The sequence below is a fragment of the Hyperoodon ampullatus genome, assembly GCF_949752795.1.
Source record: "Hyperoodon ampullatus genome assembly, chromosome: 13".
NCBI lineage: Eukaryota > Metazoa > Chordata > Mammalia > Artiodactyla > Ziphiidae > Hyperoodon > Hyperoodon ampullatus.
Genome location: NC_136926.1, coordinates 24997638 through 25019501, shown reverse-complemented (window position 1 = coordinate 25019501; position 21864 = coordinate 24997638). Strand labels below are relative to the sequence as shown.

Here is a 21864-nt window from a genome sequence, read left to right as displayed (position 1 = left end):
CACTGCAGCCTCGTGCATTCACACACCACAGGGAACACTAAGCCGTTTCCAGGTGACGGTGACACAGGTGATGCATCCATGATAAGAGAGGTGGAGATGGGGAAAATGGAGGAAGGGCATGGGCAGCCTGGAACAGCATGTGCTAAACAAACACAGAGGCATGAAAAGAAAGAGCGGAAATGAGGGAGGGAGTAGGGTAGAGGTTGGCTCAGCAGGAGCTGCGGGACAGGCTTTGGAGGCAGTGGAGCCGAGGGGTATAAGTGAGTCCACGGGTGTGAGAGACACAGATGGTCCCAGAGGCTGGGAGAAAGGCCTGGAGAGCCGGGGGTGGGGGGACTGACTGGGAGCTGAGAGGAGGTGAAAAGGCGAATCCTGCAGGTCTGAACTGGGCAGGGAGAGGCGCTCAGACGAGTGAGACACGCAGGAGATGGTGCAGCTGCTTCCCAGAGGCCTGGCTCTGCACACAGTGCGGGTGGCAAGACATGAGGGGCCCAGGGAACGGTGCTTGCTGTGGAAAAGCCAAAGCCACGCTCTGAGCAGCACGAGGCAGCCAGGCCCCATCGCCTGGCCCTCGTTAGGGCCCCCAACCCATCCGGGTCTGTAGTCTGTTCCCTGTTCCTCAGGCTGGGCTGGGGCCATGGAGACTCACCGCAGCAGCCGCCTCTCGTGCTGGCTCTCCCTGGCTGCCACCTCCTGAAGGACGCTCCGCACCCGGCTCTGGTAAACCTGCAGACGACCAGGAGGACTGGAGGCTGCCCCAGGCCCACACCACTCCCCACTCTCAGGCAGCCGCAGAGGTGCAGGGGCTGTGATGCCCAGAGCGCTCACCACAGAGGGCGGGGAGTGGGCAGGAGCCCACCCAACAACAGGGAGAGGACTTGCTAAGCTCTCACCTGGTGAGTCCAACCACTGGACCCCTGACAAGGAGCCCCCCTGGTGGTAAGGCTGGTACCCCAGGCAAGGATGGGAGAACTTAGCTCTGCAGTGTAAGACCCACTGGCCAGGGCACTTGCCCTGAGTCTTGTGGAATTACTACTCTGTTTTGGGAGAGGCAGGAAGAACAAGGAAGGGAAACAAAGCCTCCAGAACCCCCCTCCCTACCAGGCAAGGAGATTTGGAGGAAAGCAGCTTCTCCTACCCCCCAGGTCTGCAGCGCCCTGTACAGCAAGGTGTGCTGGCGATGCAGGTCGGCTCGCATCAGCTTCTGCTGCTCGGCACTGTGCAGGGCCAGGCGCTGCGGACACAGGAGACAGCTGGCCGCTGTGGGCCCGGGGCCGAGGAGGGCTCGGACGTGCCTCTGTTTCACACTTCGTTTGGGGGAGCTTGGGCAAGGTGCTTATTAACCTCCGAGCCCCAGCATCCGCCTCTATAAACATGCTCCTCTTAGGGGCCTGTGAGGCTCATAGGGAGCAAGTGCCTGGCTGCGGGTAAACGCTAACCAATTTCAGCTTTAACATTTTTCATCCTGAAGAGGATGCCTGTGACCAGTTAGACCAGGAACTTTAAATTCAGAGCGTTATGGAACAACAGCCTGGCAGCTAACAGAACACGGAACTGTGAGCCAATCATCTCATGAAACCAGGTGAGCACTGCACCTGCACCCTGGCCTCCTCCCCACACTCAGAGGCAGGTGGTTTCCAAGGGACCGTGGAGGAGACCGTATGTTCACCCTGAGTCAGCCTGACACACGGCTCCACCTGCCCACAACCCCACGCGGGCCGCACCTGTGCCAAAGCCTCACCTCCTTCCACCTGCTCCAGGCCCAACACAGGAGCTGTGCCGCGTGGAACCGTGCAGCCCGTGCCCTGCCCGTCCTCCTGTGGGGAGACAGTCAGTGCTCAACCCAGGCCCCTCTCGAGGGGCACCCCTTCGCAGCCCCTGGCCCCTGCTCAGTGGTTCTTCAACATGGACGGGAACCAAGACCCTTTCAGAAGAGCTGCCAAAGGATTTAGGTTCTCCACCCAGAAAAGCACACATAAAATCAAATTTCTGTGGACAACTTCACAGGGCTCTGTATTCGTGTGGTAATAGGTAACTGAGGAGGAGGTTAAATGTGGCCAGAGTTTGAGAGGTGAGAGACCCTCAGAGCATGAAGTAGATCTAGAGAGGAACCAAGGCAGGGAACACAGGGGCACCTGCCCTGGCCCCTAACCACATGGCGAGGTAAAAACTGCCACGACCTGTCCCTGGGCACAGTTGCTTCGAATGGGCCCAAATCAGTGAGCAGGATGTAGCTGATGGACAGGACCTAAGATACATAGGCACGTCTGACCAGCCGAGTTTCTGAGCCCAGAGATCCATGTGATGCCCCAGGAGCCTCTCCCTACAGCCCTGGTTTTGCTTAGACTGTTTCAAGTTGAATTTCCAGAACTTAAGACCAGAGTCTAGGCTAACACGACCCCTCAGACTGATGCTCAGCGCTGCTACTACAGTCAAAGCTGCCCTGAGCTGGGAAGGGCTTCAAAGGCAGAAGCGGCCACTCACTCTGTTCTGAGCCCTTGGGCACTCTCTCTCCAGACATAGAAGGCCTTCCTGAGCCACCTGAGGCGGTGGTGGGCACAGGCCACTGCTTGTCGCTGCCACTGCAGGCGATGTGCTGCTGCTTGCTGGCACCACGTGGACCAGGACCTCCGCAGAAACTGCCGCTCTGCGTGGAGTATGGCCTGCGGTAGGGAGAGATCAGAATGGGTCAAGTAGGAGGCGATACAGAAGCCAGGGAGTCTGCAGGCCACAAACGATGACCAAAGCAGAAGAACTGGATGTGCAGGAGCTGCTCTGGCCCAGGAGCCATCTGTAAACTCCACTGACAAAGGAAACAAATGCCCAGACCCTGCCCCTGCCTCATGAGTCCTGGTCACAGGCAGGTTGCCCTTCAGGGTGGGTCTGGGTCTGGATAGCGTCCTAGGAGGGGAGGCAGTGAGTGCAAAGGCTTGAAGCAAGTCCTCCCGGTCCCAGTACCTCCTAGGGGAGAACCACTTACCATTCTCTCTGCCAAGCGGTGTTCTCGATGCTGAGATATCTTTTGACACCAAAGTGCAAACAACTGCTTCTCTAACATCACCCTAAAAGAACCCAAATGAATAAGAGTAGACAACTCCAAAAGAATGAGAAGTTCCAAATAATTGGATTTTTTCTTTTACACACTGCCATTAAGAGCGAAATAAGCCTAGGTGGGGAGGAAGGAAAGCAGACAACAAACAAAAAACCCACAAATGACTCAACACATTCCACGTTATTTCTGGCCTCACCCACACGGTACGAAAAAGACTCAGAATTTGAGACCCTATTTCTTCATCCACCCCACATTGAATTACCAGTGGTGCTCAATGCTCACAGTGAAAGTCTTTCCAGTCCATGCTGAGCAGCCAGGCTGCTGCTACACAAATTCTTGGGGGAAGTAGTTAAAAAAACAGATGCCAGGGCTTCCCTGGTGGCGCAGTGGTTGAGAGTCTGCCTGTTGATGCAGGGGACACGAGTTCGTGCCCCGACCTGGAAAGATCCCACATGCCGCAGAGCAGCTGGGCCCGTGAGCCATGGCCACTGGGCCTGCGCGTCCGGAGCCTGTGCTCCGCAACGGGAGAGGCCACAACAGTGAGAGGCCCGTGTAACGCAAAAAAAAAAAAAAAAAAAAAAAGTGTTGAGAAAACTGGACAACCACATGTAAATGAAGAAAACTAGACCACTATTTTACAGCACACACAAAAATTAGCTCAAAATGTATTAAACACTTGAATGTATGACCTGAAACCATAAAAATCCTAGAAGAAAACACAGGCAGTACAACCTCTGACATTGGTCTTAGCAATATCTTTCTGGATACACCTCATTCAGGCAAAAGAAACAAAAGCAAAAATAAACAAATGGACTACATCAAACTAAAAATCTAAAGTAGGTAGAAAGAACAAAATAAAGAGCTTACATCAATTAAGAAAAATAAACAAGAAAATTAGCAAAAGTTGGCTTCTTTAAAAAACATATTCTTAGCAAGACTGATCAAGAAAAAAAGAGAAAACACACAAATTACCAAAATCAGGAATGAAAGTGGTGGTATCATTCCAGATGCTATAGACATTAAAGGGCACCTTTTTAAATATAAATTTATTTGTTTATTTATTTATTTATTTATGGCTGCATTGGGTCTTTGTTGCTGCGCCCAGGCTTTCTCTAGTTGTGGCGAGTGGGGGCTACTCTTCATTGTGGTATACTTGCTTCTCATTATGGTGGCTTCTCTTGTTGCAGAGCATGGGTTCTAGGCGTGCAGGCTTCAGTAGTTGTGGCATGTGGGCTCAGCAGTTGTGTCTTGCGGGCTCTAGAGTGCAAGCTCAGTAGTCGTGAGGCACGGGCTTAGTTGCTCCACAGCATGTGGGATCTTCCCAGACCAGGGCTCAAACCCGTGTCCCCTGCATTGGCAGGTGGATTCTTAACCACTGTGCCACGAGGGAAGTTCCAAAAGGCACTTTTATGAACAGCTTTACGCCAATATATTTGACACCCTGGACAGAATGAAAAATTCCTTGAAAAACAGAGCTTACTAAAACTGACACAAAAGAAACTCTGAGTAGCTCTGTATCTATTTACAAAATGAAATCTGTAATCAAAAACCTTCTCATTAAAAAACAAAAACAGGGCTTCCCCGGTGGCGCAGTGGTTGAGAGTCCGCCTGCCGATGCAGGGGACACGGGTTCATGCCCCAGTCCGGGAAGATCCCACATGCCATGGAGTGGCTGGGCCCGTGAGCCATGGCCGCTGAGCCTGCACTCCGCAACGGGAGAGGCCACAACAGTGAGAGGCCCGTGTACCGCAAAAAACAAAAAAACAAAAACAGAAACTCTAGGCCCAGATAATTTCACTAGGAAATTCCATCAAAAATTTAAAGAAATAATACCAACCTTAAAAAGCCTTTCAGAAAATAAAGGCAAAACATTACAAGAGAACTATACACCAATATCCCTCGTGAAAGTACATGTAAAAAATTTTAACAAAACATTAACAGACCAAAATCAATAATATGTAAAATGGATAATACATCATGACCAAGTTGGGTTTGTCTCAGGAATACAAGGTTGATTTAACATTTGAAAACCAGGAAAACTATATGATCATCTCAGTAATGTGGAAAGAGCATCTGGCAAAATTTATCCACCATTCATAATAAAAACAGTCAGAAAACTAAGAATAGAAGGGAACATTCTCAGTCTAATAAAGGGCATCTATAAAAAGCTAACGCCTCAACAGTGAAATACTAACTGCTTTTGTTTTCCCCCTAAGATTGGGAAAAAGACAAGTATGTACCCTCTTATCACTTCTATTCAATACCTTATTGGAGATCCTAGCCAGTTCAATAAGAGGGAAAAAAAAAGCCTACAGACTGAGAAGTATAATTAAGTTGCCTTTGTTTACATATGACATGATTATTTATGCAGAAACCCTATGCAATTTTAAAAGAAGGAAGGAAGGATGAACTAAAACTAGTAAGTGAATTTAGAAATTTAGAATGGTCATGGAACTCAAGGTATCGACTGTACTTCTATATATTAGGACAATTAGAAAATGAATTTTAAAAGTAATTCCATTTACAACAGCATCAAAAAATAAGATATTTAGGAATAAATTTAACAAAATATATACATAACTTCAATGCAAAGTTACAAAACACTGCTGAGAAAAATTAAAGAAAACCTACATAAATGGAGGATGTACCAAGTTCTTTTTATGGGAAATCTCAATATGGTTAAGATATCCAATCTCCCCTAAATTGATCTATACAGATTCAGTGTGATTCCAAACAAAATCCCAGGAAGAATAAACTGATTTCAAAACCTGCTATAAAGGTACAGTAATCAAGATAGTATCTTAATGGCATAAGAATAAACACATTAAACACATAGATAAATGAAACAGAAAAGAAAGTCCAGAAATAGATACAAACATATATGGCCAATTGATTTTCAACAAACGTGCCAAGGCAATTCAATGGGGGAATGCAAATCTTCTCAAGAAATGGTGCTGGACTGCATGCCGCAACTAAGAGTCCGCAAGCCGCAACTAAGAAGTCCTCATGCCGCAACTAAGAAGTCCGCAAGCCGCAACTAAGAAGTCCGCATGCCACAACAAAGATCCTGTGTGCCACAACTAAGACCTGGCGCAGCATGCATGCATGCATGAATGAATGAATAAATAAATAAATAGTAAAAAGATAAAGAAATGGTGCTGGAAAAAACTGAAGAACAGAAAAAAAAAAAATCCTTGACTCCTACCTCATACTATATGCAGAAAAAAATTCAAGATGATCACAGACCTAAATGTAAATGCTAAAACTATAAAGCTTCTGGAGAAAATGTAGGAAGATATCTTTTGAGATCTTGGAGTAGGTAAATTATTTTAGAGAGAACCCCCAAATTACTAATTATAAAAGAAAAAAACTGAGGAAATGGACTATATCAAAAAAATTTTTAAACCACCACAATATAATTTTTCTACTTTTTATTTTTATTATTATTATTTTTAATTTCTTTTTTTTGGCCATACTGTGCAGCATGTGGGATCTTAGTTCCCTGACCAGGAATTGAACCTGGGCCCCCTGCATTGGAAGCACAGAGTCTTAACCACTGGACCACCAGGAAAGTTCCCCTGGACTGTATCGAAATTAAACACTTCCACTCATCAAAAAAACCCAACAACTATTAATTCATTTCAGTACATATATAAACACCTATTATGCTCTCAATTTAAAAAAATACTGTTAAAAAATGGAAAAGCAAGCCACACACTGGAAGAAAATATTTTTAATACCCAGTCCAATAAAAGAAATAATACGAACCAGAATATATTTTTTAAAAACTTCTACAAATCAATAAGAATTTTAAAAAGACATATAACCCAATTTTTTAAAAAGCGAGGAAAAAGACTTGAACAGACACTTCACAAAAGATATAAAATGGTCAATAAGCACATGATAAAGGCTGAAAGAGTCAAAACCTGTCTGGTATTCAAAGAATGAAAATCAGCTCAGACTGAAAAGAAGAACAGCTCTACCATTCATCAGTCACACAGAAAGCCAACTGCAAAGAAACACTGTTTCTCCCAACGTCATGCAAGATGCCACAAGGACCCCCTCTTTGGGTGGTTATTGCTTCCTCACCAGTGATGCCCCAGACAAGCTTTGCTATGTCCATTCACTCCTGAGGATACTCATGACAGCTCTCCCTAGTGAGTCCCTCCCTCAACTTGCCTCAGAAACAGCAATCAATCCAGAACAGATCCCTGTTTCTCTTAGAGTCTCCTCAGTTCCTTCAGTGGGAGCCCAAATGTTACAAATTCCCTTCCCTCAGGTACAGCAGCATTCCAGAGTTCCTCTGGAATTCCCTCCTTCCTGGCAATCAATCTGACTTGGTCAAATTACAGAGGCTTCCGTTCCTGGCTCATTAGGCTTTAAAGAAATGCTGGACAATCATTAGTCGTCAGGAAAATGAGACAGCACTCCACACCCACCGTAAGGGCTAAGTTAAAAAGACTGTCAAAAACAAAGTTGGTGAGGATGTGGAGCAGCCAGAATTCTCAGATGTGCTGGTGGGAGCATAAAATGATGCAACCACCTGTAAGATTAAGCATAAACCCACCCCTGATCCAGAAGTCTACTTCTTGGTGTCTACCCAAGAGAAATGAAAACATATTCCACTAAAACAAATGTTCACGGCAGCCTTACGCATAATGGCCTCAAACTGGAAACAACTCCTCTGTTAAAATGGATCAAAATACTGTCTTAGATTCATACAGTAGAATACTACTCGGCAAATAAAAAACAGCTACAGATACATGCAACAACCTGGCACAATCTCAAAAACATTACGCTGAACTTTAAAAGACTTGCAGACACAATAGAGTACGTACTGCATGATCCCACTGTACAAAGTTCAAAACCATGCAAAATTAACCTAGAATGCCAGAAATCAGAACAGTGGTTATTTATGCAGGATAGGAACTGGCTGGAAAAGGGCTTGAAGGAACTTTCTGGGGTGACGGAAATGTTCCGTATCTTGACTGGGGTGTTGATTATCCAGAGATGTAATTTGTAAAAACGCATCAATCTCTTTACTTAACATCTGTACCTTTCACTGTATGTAAATTTTAGCTCAATTAAAAAAAAAAAGGCAAACGAGTCTTGTCTCATTCTCAGTATAATATTTCACTGGCAGGTTAACAAACTACCATTTTTATTCATAATTCATGAGATTCCACCATAAATTCCATCCGTATTCCTAAAATATTTTTTAAAATACCCTAAGGATTATGGAAAGATAGAACATACACATTTATTTAGAACTTTGATTTGCTAAACTCCAAACCAAACCTATGGATATTAATTTACCCTAAGAGTCACAAATCAATTCTAGGGGTCAGGGGACAGTTAATATTTTATGCTGGGCACTCTGCTTGTATTTTACATGGATTATCCCACTTAGTTTTCATGACAACCCTGTGAGATAAGGACTATCATCAAATCATCTCCATTTTAAACTTGAGGAAACTGGGGCTCAGAGAGACTGAGTGACTTGTCACAGAGGGTCACAGAGCTGGCAAGCATGGAGCAAGGGTCTGAACTCGGTCAGGCCTGTCGGCTTCTAGGCCAGGTTCTCAATCACTCTGCCTTCTTGTGAACCAGGAAGGTGGGAACCTGAAAAACTAACTTTTCTAAAAAGATCTCACTAAACCCGAAAAAGATAACGCCTAGATCCTCTTCGCCATCCTTCAAGCCTCTGTGCTACTTCCTGCCTCTGATTCACCTTCCACCCTTTTGTCTCAAGTGATGGTTCTAAACTCACCCATGCCTGCCCCCCAGCAAAAGCCCTCTTCTAGGAGCTCCTCTTGGCTGCTTTGAAGGTACCCTCAATTTCTGGTCCCCACAACATGCCAAAATACAAAAAAGCAATAGAACCAAACATGACTCATTTGTAAAGAAAACAAAGGGGTGTGTATGTGTGTGTTTTCATAGTGAAGCCATTTTTTGAATGAATCTTACACTAGACCTCAACACAGGAGCTAAGGAAAGGCGCAGCTGCTCTCTGCAGGGGCGGGGGCAGAGGTAAGCGCTAGCCCACGTCAGCCACTTTTCCTTGTGGCCACCCCCTAGAAACATCTTGAACTTCATGTAAGGAGCCCGGGGTTCTGGCTGATTCTCTCAAACCAGCGTTCAGAGTCCTCCAAAGCCAAGTTCACTGCAACTTCTCCCAATGCATGTCCCTCCCCCTTGTTTCACTGTCCTAAATTGATGCACACTGTCCTCAGGGCAAAATCCCAAACTGTCAACGTACTAGTTCCATGCACCTGCTCAAACACCTGTCCATCATCTACCTGTAGGAGCAGGCAGCCCCTCAGTCTGGCCCTCCTCATCCCGCCAGCCATCCTCACCCCCAGCTCACAGAGAGCCTCCCCAGGGCACTTCCCTCAGCACCAGCTCTGAGCTCTGGAAGAACTTGTGCTGACACCATTGAGGACACATGGGTCTCTTCTCTTGGATTGTTCTTCAACTGTCCCTTGTATATCAGTCTCTCCTCCTCACCAAGATTTAAAGTTCCTACCCAGTCATCAGAAAGATATTCCTCTTGATCCAGTAGCAAGTACTTGGACTTTGGAATCAGGAAGACTGAACGTAAACCCTGGCTCTGCCATTTAATGGTTGTTACAAGGGTGAGTCATTTATCACTTTGAACCTGTTCTCTCAGGACTGCTGTGAGAAGGAAGGTATTAGTGAAGATGACAATACCACAGGCAAGTGAGCTTCTATATTTTCCTTTTTCCCATCACACTGCACCCATCACAGTGGCCAACAGTTAGTCATTAATAATCTCTTCATGACATTCCACCAATAGGTAGCACGGACCTGGCTCTGGGCAAGTTTGCCCCTGTGAGAGCTAAAAGGATGGAGCTCTGCTCCTTGCCCGTTCTAATTTTGTTGACAATGATAATTTCAAGACTTCAAAAAGCCAGGTCTAGCAGAACAGGAACCAAGCGTTTCAGGGAAATCACGCTCAAGAAAGCCTGCCAAGGCGATGCAAGGTCCAACCACACTCTGATCCAGAAAGCTAACGGGCAGCTTTAATGCAGCTCACTGTGGCTTGTAACGAGGGAACGGGCATAAAACCAGGGCTGTTCTGAAAGCACTTGCTACACAGATAGACACAAGTTTTCCCAGGGGAAACAGTGACTGTCTTTTTCTGCTAGATGAGCTCAAAGAGTCCACATTATTGAAAATCAAGGAAGAACCAGGGTCTAGGGGACTGGCAGGCTAAGAAACAAAGCAAATGGCTATGTGGGTGGCAGAACTGGACCTGAGACGCCTGGCCCAGGGCAGACAGGAGCCGCACGGTGTACCTGTGAAAGCGTGCTGCTCTGGCATAGAGGACTCGCTCCTGCTGGTGCCACTGCCAGAGCCTTCTCCATGCCTGGAAGGCCCCAGGGAGGGCTCTCCGCTGAAAGTGACTGTCTGCTCTGGCCTGCAACAGCTGAAGTAAAACAATGAATGACCTTTATTTGTACTTTACATTAAACAGAAAAAGACCTTTCAGGGTCACACTCTCGAGGAAGGGTTGCTTCCTACACAAACATTTTTTTAAATGAAAATCATTTCTAATCTTTGCCAACATGACAGGTGAAAATGCTTCCCTTTAATTAAAAGTGAGTTAAGCATCTCTTTATACATTTGTCTATGTATGTGTGTGTATAGATATATATTTATCTAAACATTTTTCCTATGGCCTAAGTGGTCATCCTCACTGCCCGTTTTACTGATTGTCAGCATTTTAACTCTGACATATATGGGCTTTTTCAACCTTAAATTTATTAGTCCTTTGTCTCGTGTGTTATGAATTTTGTTCCTACCCTGTAAAATATCTTTTGATTTTGTTTATAATGTTTATTTGTAGTACAGATTATTTAAATTTGTACTTTATTATAAATTTCACTGATACATTAGTAAGAAGACAGACAACTGACATAAGACTATATATGCCTCCATGATCCAAAACTTGGGAGGAAAAGCATATACACGTGTGGCAGCTTTTAAAACAGGACTGCAAATTCTTTCATCCTCCTTCCCTTGAATCTGGGTGGACAGTGACTACTTTGACCACTAGAGTATGGCGAAAGTGACACTAAGTGACTTCCTAGGCTAGGTCTTAAAGGGCCACATAGCTTTTGTCTTGTTCACTGGAACACTCACTTTTGTAGCCCTGAGCTGCAACACAGGAAGTCTGACTACCCAGGGGCCACCATGCTGTAAGGAAGCCCAAGCCTCTTGGAGAAGTCATATGCAGGCACTCTGGTTAATAGTCCCAGTAGAGCCCCATCTTCAAGTCATTCCAGCCCAGGAACCAGACTTGTAAGTGAAGAAACTTCGAGAAGACTCTAACCCCCTGCCGCTAGAATCTTCCCAGTGGAGGTCCCAGTAATCACAGAGCAGAGACCAGCCATCCTTGCTACGTCCTGTCTCAATTTTTGACCCACAAAATCCTTAAGCATAATAAAATGGTAGTTGTTTTAAGCCACTGAGTTTGGGGTGAGTTTTTTACAGAGCAATAGAAAACTAAACAGCATGCCTATGTGTGTGTTTGTGAATACATGGGTACACACATTCCTACCCACACAGAGGAAAAAAAATATGAGGTTTACTCATCAAATGTCATCTTAAGAGGCAGGATTATGGGTATTTTAATTTTTTCTTCTTTATGTCTTCCTATACTTCCCAAATTTTCTGTGATGTCTACATATTGCTTATGGGCATTTTCAAATGTAAACAAGAGTAGAAGCAATAGTATAATGAATCCCCTCAAACTTATTGCCCAGCTTCAACAATTAGCAAACATTCTTGCCATTCTTTATATATTACTTTTTAAATAGAAAGAAACCCACAATAAATAATATTTTTATCTTTTCCTAAAATAGAAGGAACTGATGAGCTCCTTGGATATCTAAACCAAGAGATAACATTCAGATTGTTAGCTAAAGATTTTTTAAAAAACAACAGCTGAAAAAAAACAAAACAAAACAACAGCTGAGCAGGGCTCTTACTATTTTTCAGACCTTCCACTGTGCAGGCCGTGCCGGAGCCCTGTAAGAGATAAGGACTCTGACCCTCGACCTTCTACCAGTGCTGGGCCCCAGGGTCGAGGAGATCCCTTTTTTCAGGGAGAAACTAAATGAGACCCTTTGCTTCTTTTCCACCTTGAATAAACATAACCTTTCAACTCTGGGGCTCATGTTCTTTTTCTAAAAGGGCTCCTTCTTCACATTCTGTTGTGCTTGCATTCAATGAGCTTAAGAGACCCAGTGGCAATGTCCTTTCCGAAACAGCCACATAATCCAAAGGGACGTGAAAGAATGTACCAATTCTAAACATTTTCTAGGTGTGGAAGGCAAAGGTGACACAAAAACAAGCCATGCCCTGGGTTAGCCCCATCCAAACACCAAGAACTGTGGTGATCCTTGGGGAAAACTCTGAAGCAATCACCGGCAGCTCATCTGTTTGTTCACTCCTGTGTTCATTCACTCATCCAAATACTAGTCAGCAGCTACCCTTTGTCAACAGTTCAGGAGAAGAATGAGGCAGGACAGGCTGTACCCTCAAGGAGCCCCCAGCCTGGCAGGGAGGGAGGCCAGCCACCAACATGCTATGAGAAAGCTGCACGAGGGGTGGAGCAGGGGGAAGAGGTGACACCTGAGCTGAAAGGGCAGCAGGCAGATTGGGAAGCAGGAGCTCGCAGAGAAAATTCAGGGAAGGACCAGCAGCTTGACTGAGTGCAGCTGTGAAGGGGCAGAGCGGTAACAGGAATGGGGAGAGAAGCAGACAGAACCAGCTCCCAAAGGAGTCTGTACGCCTCCCCAGACTGAGGAACCAGCCAAACTCTTTAGATTCACTGTTAGACTCGAGCAGCAGAGAGAGGAGGGGGTGGAGAGGACAGCACAAAAATAACCAGGAGGAGCTTCGTTCGTGTCCTCCCCGTTCCACCGCGGGGACGGCCAAACAGAGGCCTGCGTAGTCCACCTCCCACTGCAAGGCCTGTGCGGACATCATCAGTTGAACACACACTCCCCTGCGCCTGAATGTGGCCTGGAAAATCCTTCTCGGTTCAGCGCTCCAGACGGCCACCTGCCATCATTAGAGCCACCCTGGGGCTAAACTACAAGCCCCCCGAGAGCAGGAACTTTGTCTGCTTTGCATCACAGCTGTATCCTCAGTTCTTGGTCTGGCATCTAAGGCATAGCAGCCGCTCAGTAAGTCTTTCTTAAATGGAACTGAATCCGTCTTTCTCTACCTGCCTTCATTAATCCCTCAGCCTGACCCCCGCCTCCTCCCACCACTGTGGGCACCTGGGTCTCACACCGTTTAGCTCTAGGATATGGCGCTCAGGCTCTGCACCTTCCCCAACATCTCCTGAAGGTCTCAAGAGGGGCTGGCTGAGTAACATAATCAACAATTGGGGTCAAGATGTGAATGGAATGGCTGATACACTCACCACCTTCAGAGAGCAGCTGCATTTTCAAAGCAGATGAAGGGACAGGAGTTATGCAGACTTTCTGACATCCCTGGGGGGGTCTGGGGCAGATACCTTTGAGCTTTTCACAGTACCCTCTCTTCCAAATCAGAACACCAGACCTCTTGGTACAGGCCTTTTCCGAGAATCTTTCCAAAGCAAACGTATCCAAGAATGTAAGCCAGCAGAGCTCCCTGCTCTGAGGAACTCCATACCTGCTGGGATCGCCTCTTCTGAGTATACTGTAACCACAATTTGAAACACTTGCGTAGCAATGTTATTCTGAAATGAAACACACAACACCAAGGTAACTGCCCTCCCACTTTCAGGTGTCAGGTTTTCAGAATTTTGTTTTGATTTTAAGGAAGGTAAATCTGGGCATAGGTACATCTTGAGCGTTAAAGGCACCTCAGGGGTTTCATTCTAAGGGAAATAAGAACCTGTTTTCTGACATGAAATCTGCCAAACCCCCACCCTGATTTTGGACTGTGGCTTGCCCTCAAAATTTGACAACTTTCTTGTAAAGGTAATTAGACCACCAAGCACAGTGTCTCTGGAACTCAGGTAATATGTATGAAATCCCCCAAATATCCTGAATTTTCTGATTTTACGGCCAAACTCTGGGGCCTGTTTAGGACCACCTGGGTCTGTGACATGCTTTCACACAGTGATACTGAGAGTGAGAACCACATTCAGTTTTGTAAACCAGCATTTAGAATAATGATACATCCTGACAACTCCAAATTGACTCAGTTAAATATTGTGATTCTCACTGACTCATTAAAAAGTGCCCCAGGGCTTCCCTGGTGGCGCAGTGGTTGAGAGTCTGCCTGCCGATGCAGGGGACACGCGTTCGTGCCCCGGTCTGGGAAGATCCCACATGCTGCGGAGCAGCTAGGCCCGTGAGCCATGGCTGCTGAGCCTGTGCGTCCGGAGCCTGTGCTCCGCAACGGGAGAGGCCACAACAGTGAGAGGACCTCGTACCGCAAAAAAAAAAAAAGTGCCCCCAAATCATACCTATAACTATGCAAAATAAGTTAATTATACTCTTGGGAGAGGGGTTATCGAACATTTCTTTTCTTTTTTTAAATTTATTTTATTTTTGGCTGCATTGTGTCCCCGTTGCTGTGTGCGGGCTTTCTCTAGTTGCTGCGAGCGGGGGCCACTCTTCATTGTGGTGCTCTGGCTTCTCACTGCGGTGGCTTCTCTAGTTGCGGAGCTCAGGCTCTAGGCGCACAGGCTTCAGTAGCTGTGGCTTGCGGGCTCTAGAGCGCAGGCTCAGCAGTTGTGGCTCACGGGCCCATGCTCTGGGCATGTGGGATCTTCCCGGACCAGGGCCTGAACCCGTGACCCCTGCATTAGGCAGATTCCCAACCACTGAACCACCAGGGAAGCCCTATCGAACATTTCTTGCAGCAAGAAAGTGAATAGTGTTTCCCTCTGAATAGTAAGACTAAGGGGTCGAAGGAAGGGGTCCAGGCAGCCTTTAACTTTCTACTTCTTTCCTATACATTCTGAGTTTTTCTTGTGGACATGTGGTGCTTTTATTTATTTTAATGAATGATTAACTCTAAAAAATTGAGGACACACTCTACACCCTCCAAGACCAAACCACAAACACCCACTTGCCTGGGCCGTCTCTGTGACACTATCAATGCCTACATTCCAAGATGGAACATCACTAACACCTGAAAACTGAGGCAGTGGTGGCCGAGCACCAGCACAAACGTCCTCATTCTACCTCCCATCCCATCAACCAAAAGGAAAAGGCGAGCTCAGGAACACTGGTTTACAGCAGGGCCTCTCTCAATCTGCCGCAGTAACACACTGAGGGTGATGATGACTCCTGGAGACCAGCCAGTCAGTCACAACGGGCCCCTGGGGAGCCTGAAGGCCACAGTCCCTACCTGTAGTGGTCCCAGGCAGCACACAGGAAGGGGAGCTGCTCACTTTCCTCCCTCTGTTCAATCTGAGACTGCCAGAGGTTCCAGAACCTGTGCAGTAGCTGCAGCAAAACAGGAAGGAAACAGAAGTTTATTAAGGCAAAAGGTAAAATGATCTCTCTTGACCCATTAGTTAGCAAATCTGTAACTCCAGAAGACTGTAAGCTCCCCCAAAGCATTAATTACCTCAATTTGGAGCACCCAACATATAACAGATTTGCAAAATAATTATGGCCGAGCAATATGGAACTATTCTGGGCCAACATAAAAGGCAAAAAGCTGGATCTACCAAATCTATGTAAATCAGAATGAAGAAGGTATTCCTAATCTGGGCCTCATGGAAGACAAAGCCATTTTAGAAATTAAAACTGATCTTATCACCTACTACTGCCTATAAAGTAGTCTTGCCAAAAAGTGTTTAACTTCAATCTAATCAAGCCCTTAGATCTAACTTCTAGTTTATAAGAGCTAAACAGGAAAAAGGAAAATCAAATGACATCAGAAGGAAACAGAAAATTGGAGAATATGGAAGACCGTACAAAATAACTGGCATTCCTTTTCAAAAAGTTAATGTTATTAAGAAAGATAGTATATGTTATGCTAAGTGAAATAAGCCAATCACAAAAGGGCAAATACTGTAAATATGAGGTACCTAGAACAGTCAAATTCAAAGAGACAGAAAGGAGAATGGTGGCTGCCAGGGGCTGGGGGAGGAGAAGGAGAATGGGAGTTATTGTTTAATTCACAGAGTTTCAGTTTTGCAAGATGAAAAAGGTTCTGGACATGGATAATGGTGATGGTTGCACAATAATGTGAATGTACTTAATGCCACTGAACTGTACACTTAAAAATGGTTAAGACAATAAATTCTGTATATTTTACAATTTAAAAATAAACATGTTAAACAAAAGAAGTGGGGGTGGGGGGACTTATTGATTAAGAGTCTTAAGAGACATAACCAAATGTAGAGTGAGTCATCAATCCTTAATTGAATCCTGGTTTTAATAAAACAGCTATAAAGACATTTTGGGGGCAACTGGGAAAATATGAATATGGGTTGGGTATTGGTTAATATTAGAGCATTACTGTTCATTTTGTTAGGGATGATAATGATACTGTGGTTATGCAGGAAAATGTTCTTATTTTTGGGCAATGCATACTGAAATGTTTAGGTGTAAAAGTGTCATAATGTCTGTAATTTACTTTGAAATGATTTGGGGAAAAAAAAGCAAATATTAACAATTGTTGAATTTAGATGGTAAAATAGAGGTTTATTACACTATTCTTTATATTTTTCTGTATGCTTGAACATTTTCACAATTAGAATGCCCCTTTCTCCTACACTCAGAAACACAATCTACAGGTGGAGATAGAATGTTTGTTGCCCTCAAGTAAATTTAACCACTGAAGACAACAGACTCACAGTGCAAACATAACCAAAGCCTCCTGGAATGCAAGACTTAAAGTGTATTCCCTAGGTCAAGGTTGGAATCCACAGTCCCTGACCTCTGATACAACTATCAATTTTTTTAGCAAACAGATAAAAAAAATGGGATTAAACAAGAGAAGAATAAGAGTTTCTCTAGCCTCTGGCATAGATTACTAAAGAAAATGGACACTAAGGATCTGGAGTCTAAAGGTCCGAACAAACCTCTAAGCACAAAGGTTAAAAGGAAAAGAGAATGGCCATCAGAAGAGGTGCCTTGATACAGAAGAGGACTCTCACCGTGACATCATGTTGCTGGTGAGCAAGATTCCTTCTTATTCGTTGGAGATGGGCACGGGCCACATTGTCTTTTAGGGCTCTAAAGCAAAAATGCTGTGAAAAGAAGAATGGACACAAATCAGTGGTGTGTCTGTAACAATAAGAGCAATGCCCAAGAGGGTGGCAAGAAGCTCAGTAGTAGCTGTTCACAGCTGCTCCCATGTCCCAGAGTGTTTCTCTGTTTTGAGATTCAACTGAGAGCCTGATACAAGCCAGCCTGCACAGTAGACACTTAATAACTAGCTGTGGGACTACTCCCTGCCGTCCACAGATACTGCACAGGAACAAACACACCCGCACCTCTGACCAGGAGAGGTCCCTGTGACCCAGATGAAAACACCAGACAAAGGTCAAAACATCAACTCTGCCTCTCAGAAGAGAGACAGACTTCCAGCCTATGGTGGGTTTTTTTTTTTTTTTTTTTTTTTTGCCATGTGGGGTCAATGTGTATGCTTACACAATTATAAATGCAGTTTTGTAAGAGTAAAATAGAAGGGAGAGAAGGAATTTTGAGAGGTGGCTGGGGGTGGGGGTGGGGGTGGAGTAAAGGCAGGACATGCTGGCCTGGCTCCAGCTCTGTCAAAAATGTCTCACGTGTGACTAAGCAAAGCACATCCCCCACAGCCTGGCTTCAGTTTTCTGAGACAGAAGCGAAGCAACTAGGGCTTTTCGTATCGTGCTCTGTGGACCCACAGAGGCTCCTGAAAGTGTTCGGAGGCCACCTCGTGTGGTGAAGGTGGGGAAGAGTAGCCGGTAGAACAGACACTACTTCCCAGACCTAGCTTTGTCCACAGCATCTCTACTTTGATTGATTTCGAAGACTAGGTTTCCACCACTTAAAAAGGGGGTCTGCCATGTAGAACACCCAAGGACTAGATCACTTCTAAGGCTCCTTTGCAGCCCCAAAACCCTCTGACCCCACACCATCACCATCTCTGATCCAAAATGAAAATAGGGACATGACAATGAAGGGGGCTTCATGATGGAAGCCATCCACACAACCAGAATCACTTATGGAGCATGATGTGGGCCAGGTCCCCCAGGAGTGGCTGCCTGAGCGAGGCTGTAGCGCCCTTACCAGCAAGCCTCGCCTGTGGTGCTCTTCTGCCACCTTCCGCCGCATAGCTGCCTCTGCGCACAGCAGCATGTCTACCAGAGTTAAGGCTTCTTGTCTCAACAAGGTCCCACCCCAGCCCAGAGCAATCCTAGTGACCCATCTGAAGGGCCCCGGCTGCAGGAGATGATGGGCGTGCCAGGTGGGCTGGTGTCCGCCTCTGTCTCCCCCTGACAACCCAGGGAAGAAAGAACTAAGGGGAACCATGTGAGTTACTTATCTGCCTTTCTCCCCTCTCATGCCCATTTCATGAGAGGCAAAAATAGTTGAGATAAACTGCCACCAGTTTGAGTAAGCATTTCAAAATCTAAGCAGAACCTGCTCCAAGTTCTCCTGCATTCTGTTTTGGCATCACAATCCAGTCAGAAGTTTGTGCTAAAAACCTTGGAGTTATTTTCAAACCTTTTCTCCACCCACCCCCTCCATCTTCTTGGCTGCCAAGTCCATCTGCTGCCCCCCCTAGGTCTCCCCGGTTCTGTCCCCAGCCCCAGCACCATGCAGTACACTTGACTTGGTCCCCCTGTGCCAGCTTCGCTGCCACCATCGAGCTTTAGCCTTTCTAAAGTACAGATCTGCTGCATCACTTCTCTTCTCAAAAACCTGCAAAGGATCCCCAACGCCACTGGGATTAAGCCCAAATTCCTGACCACTGCACACAAGGGCCCTACAAGCTGGTCCCCAGCCTGCATCTACCTGCCCTCCATACCCCACAACTCACTGGAGACCCCGGTCATCACCCCTGGCTGCTCTTCCTCACCTACACCTGCGTAAATGCCACTCCTTACACCTGAACCGCCCTTCCCGACCTCCCTGTTGGGAGAACGTGTCATCCCCCAAAGCTTAAATTCAGCTCAAACATCACCTCCTCGGCTAGATCTCCACAGTAGCCCTAGCAGGACTTGATAAAAACTTTTATGATAGCACTTATCACGCCACATTACAAAGACTGGTTTTCATGTCTACTTTCCCCACTAGACAATGAGCTTCTGTTAGTCTCTAAGTTTCCCTACATTCCAGAATTTAGGCAGGAGTTTAAAACAAAGTAAGAGTTCAGTGAACAAACAAAAGTGTGGGTGAACACCCAAGGCAGTCCAAATCCCGCACCTGGGCACATATTGCAGCAGGGGCAGCGATTAAGAAGGTGCACTGGAGTCAAAAGCCTGGCTCTGCCAATGAGTTTGAAAACCACTTAGCACCCCCCAACCTGTTTCCTCATCTGTAAAATGGAGACGGTGAGACCTACTCCACAGGGTTGCTATGAGGATTAATGAGATAATGCAAAATGTCTGCACACAGTAAACAGCTCAACGAATGGAAGCTAGGATCATAATGACAGGGCCACCAAGGACAGATGGCTTTCTGAAAAAGCAATGAAATTAAACAAATCTGAAACAGAAATGAAATGAAGCAGAAATAGCTGTGGCTATTTCTACCATCTAATGGGTAGAAAAAAGCAATGAAATGATAACAAAATCAGGGCAGCGGCAATGCCTCTGAGGGGGAGGAAAGGGAATGTAGTCAGGGAGGAGCAGACTGGGGTGTGAGCAATGTTCTATTTTTTTGAGTTGTGCTCATTTTACCATTATTCTTTAGACTATAAATGTTTGTTATATGCACTCTTTTGTATGAATATTCCCAAAATGAAACAAAAAAATTTAAAAAGAAGTCAACAGAGATCTGAACTGTCTTAAACTGCTGGGTAACTACTTCCCATGTATCTCCTGACTCTTGTCTTATAGGCTGGTGAACTCTTGCTGTTCCTGCTGTACAGACAGGGCTGGGTGGTGCAAAGGATACAGTGTTTCCAGTGAATAAAGGCCCTCCGCAGCACCATCCTCCTGGCCAGCCCCTCTACCCGCTCGTGGTGGACGTACAAACTCTCCCTCCGCTTCCAGGCCCACCGCCAATCACAGAAGTGTGTCTGGAGCACAATGACGCAGTGGAATCCCTCAGCCATCTCTGCAACAGAGAAAATAGCTTAAGTGCTGCCCCCTCAAGGTTAGGCGATGAGCTGGAAGCACCTTTAAGACAGGATGAAACCCGTTACTGGCAGGCATCAGGGCTTCAAGGCTGCTCCCACAAAGAATGTTAGAATAAAAGGTGTTGGTTTTTTTTGGCTGTGCCATGCAGCATGTGGGATCTTAGTTCCCCCACCAGGGATCAAGCCCCCTGCACTGGAAGCGTGAGTCTTAACCACTGGACTGCCAGGGAAGTCCCAGAATAAAAGGTTTTTAAACACGGGAGGAATCCCTTAGCTATCAGTATATCTCTTCTCTCCCAGGAAAGAGAAAAGGGTTCTATCAAAGGGCTGAGGCTCCTAGTTAGCTACTGAGGAGCAGTAATGGCAACTGCTGCTTTCAAAGAAGACTCCATTTCACTTTTGCCTCTTTATCAATGTTTCCCGGATGGGATTTCAGGGTCTGAGTCAATGACACACAACTTGGTCAACATGCTGTCAAAGGCTTTTGTGAGCTTTCAGCCAGGCTGCTACAGGCTGCCAGCTCCATCTCCTTTTAAGACTAATTAGCGACTGGCCTGAAGAGCATAAGTCCAGCAAGTGGAAGGGAACTGGTCCTGGAATGAGAATGCCATAACTGGAGGCACGTTAGTCGGCAGCTCATCATTAAATAGCTTCATGCCTTCAACTTTCAGGCTTGGGCAACCAGACAGGTGGTCCCCCATCACTATTTTCACACGGACACATTCCCTCTCCCAAGAGACAGTGTAGGCAGCCTAGGAGATCCCACAGGGAGGCCTAGGGTAAGCAGGAGAGCCTAACCCTGCGGTTAGTGTTCAACTCACTTCTGTGTGGGCTCAAGAAACTGAAGTACAAAAAGTACCTACAATCATGACCTATTTATCATTACTTCTGACCTCTCTCGGGGAAACAAAACCATCAGAATAGTGTTCAAAAACTCATCACCATAAATCACATGCATCTGCATAACTGAGGACAAACAACCCAAATATCTATTAATACAAGAATGGCTAGGGACTTCCCTGATGATCCAGTGGTTAGGACTCTGCACTTCCACTGCAGGGGTCATGGGTTCGATCCCTGGTCAGGGAACTAAGATCCTGCAAGATGCACAGCAAGGCCAAAAAAAAAAAAAAAAAAAAAATTGCTAAGTAGATTAAGGTAAGCCCCTCTCCTGTAAAATACAATCAATTGAAAAATAACATTTATTAAGAACACTTAAAGACACAGGAAAGTATTGATTAGTTGGGTGAAAAAAAAAAGGCAAGATATAGCCTAGATGGGAGAGGAGTCTGGGGGAGAATGGATACATGTATATGTATGGCTGAGTCTCTTTGCTGTGCACTTGAAACTATCACAACATTATTAATCGGATATACTCCAATATAAAATAAAAAGTTAAAAAAAGATACAAAATTGTATGTATCATACCAATCATAACAATCACAGTATTTATGGCATAATTTAAATCCTACTGAATTAAATATTGATAAAAAAACAGAAGGAAATAACTGTGAATTGAGGATGATTTATCT

General features: G+C 45.6%; 1 protein-coding gene across 1 annotated transcript in view; it reads right to left on the bottom strand.

Moving 5' to 3' along the window:
• Positions 1-21864, bottom strand: part of SFI1 (SFI1 centrin binding protein) — a gene marked incomplete at its 5' end in the record, with an annotated part of 69867 nt that overhangs the window by 9256 nt on the left and 38747 nt on the right. Inside the window, 11 exons of the mRNA XM_079717022.1 lie at positions 650-726; positions 1139-1234; positions 1742-1817; positions 2485-2663; positions 2981-3062; positions 10372-10502; positions 13745-13811; positions 15437-15534; positions 17199-17291; positions 18316-18386; positions 20149-20310. Coding sequence (XP_079573148.1) covers positions 650-726; positions 1139-1234; positions 1742-1817; positions 2485-2663; positions 2981-3062; positions 10372-10502; positions 13745-13811; positions 15437-15534; positions 17199-17291; positions 18316-18386; positions 20149-20310 — 1132 coding nt within the window. The remainder of the gene's footprint in view (positions 1-649; positions 727-1138; positions 1235-1741; positions 1818-2484; positions 2664-2980; positions 3063-10371; positions 10503-13744; positions 13812-15436; positions 15535-17198; positions 17292-18315; positions 18387-20148; positions 20311-21864) is intronic.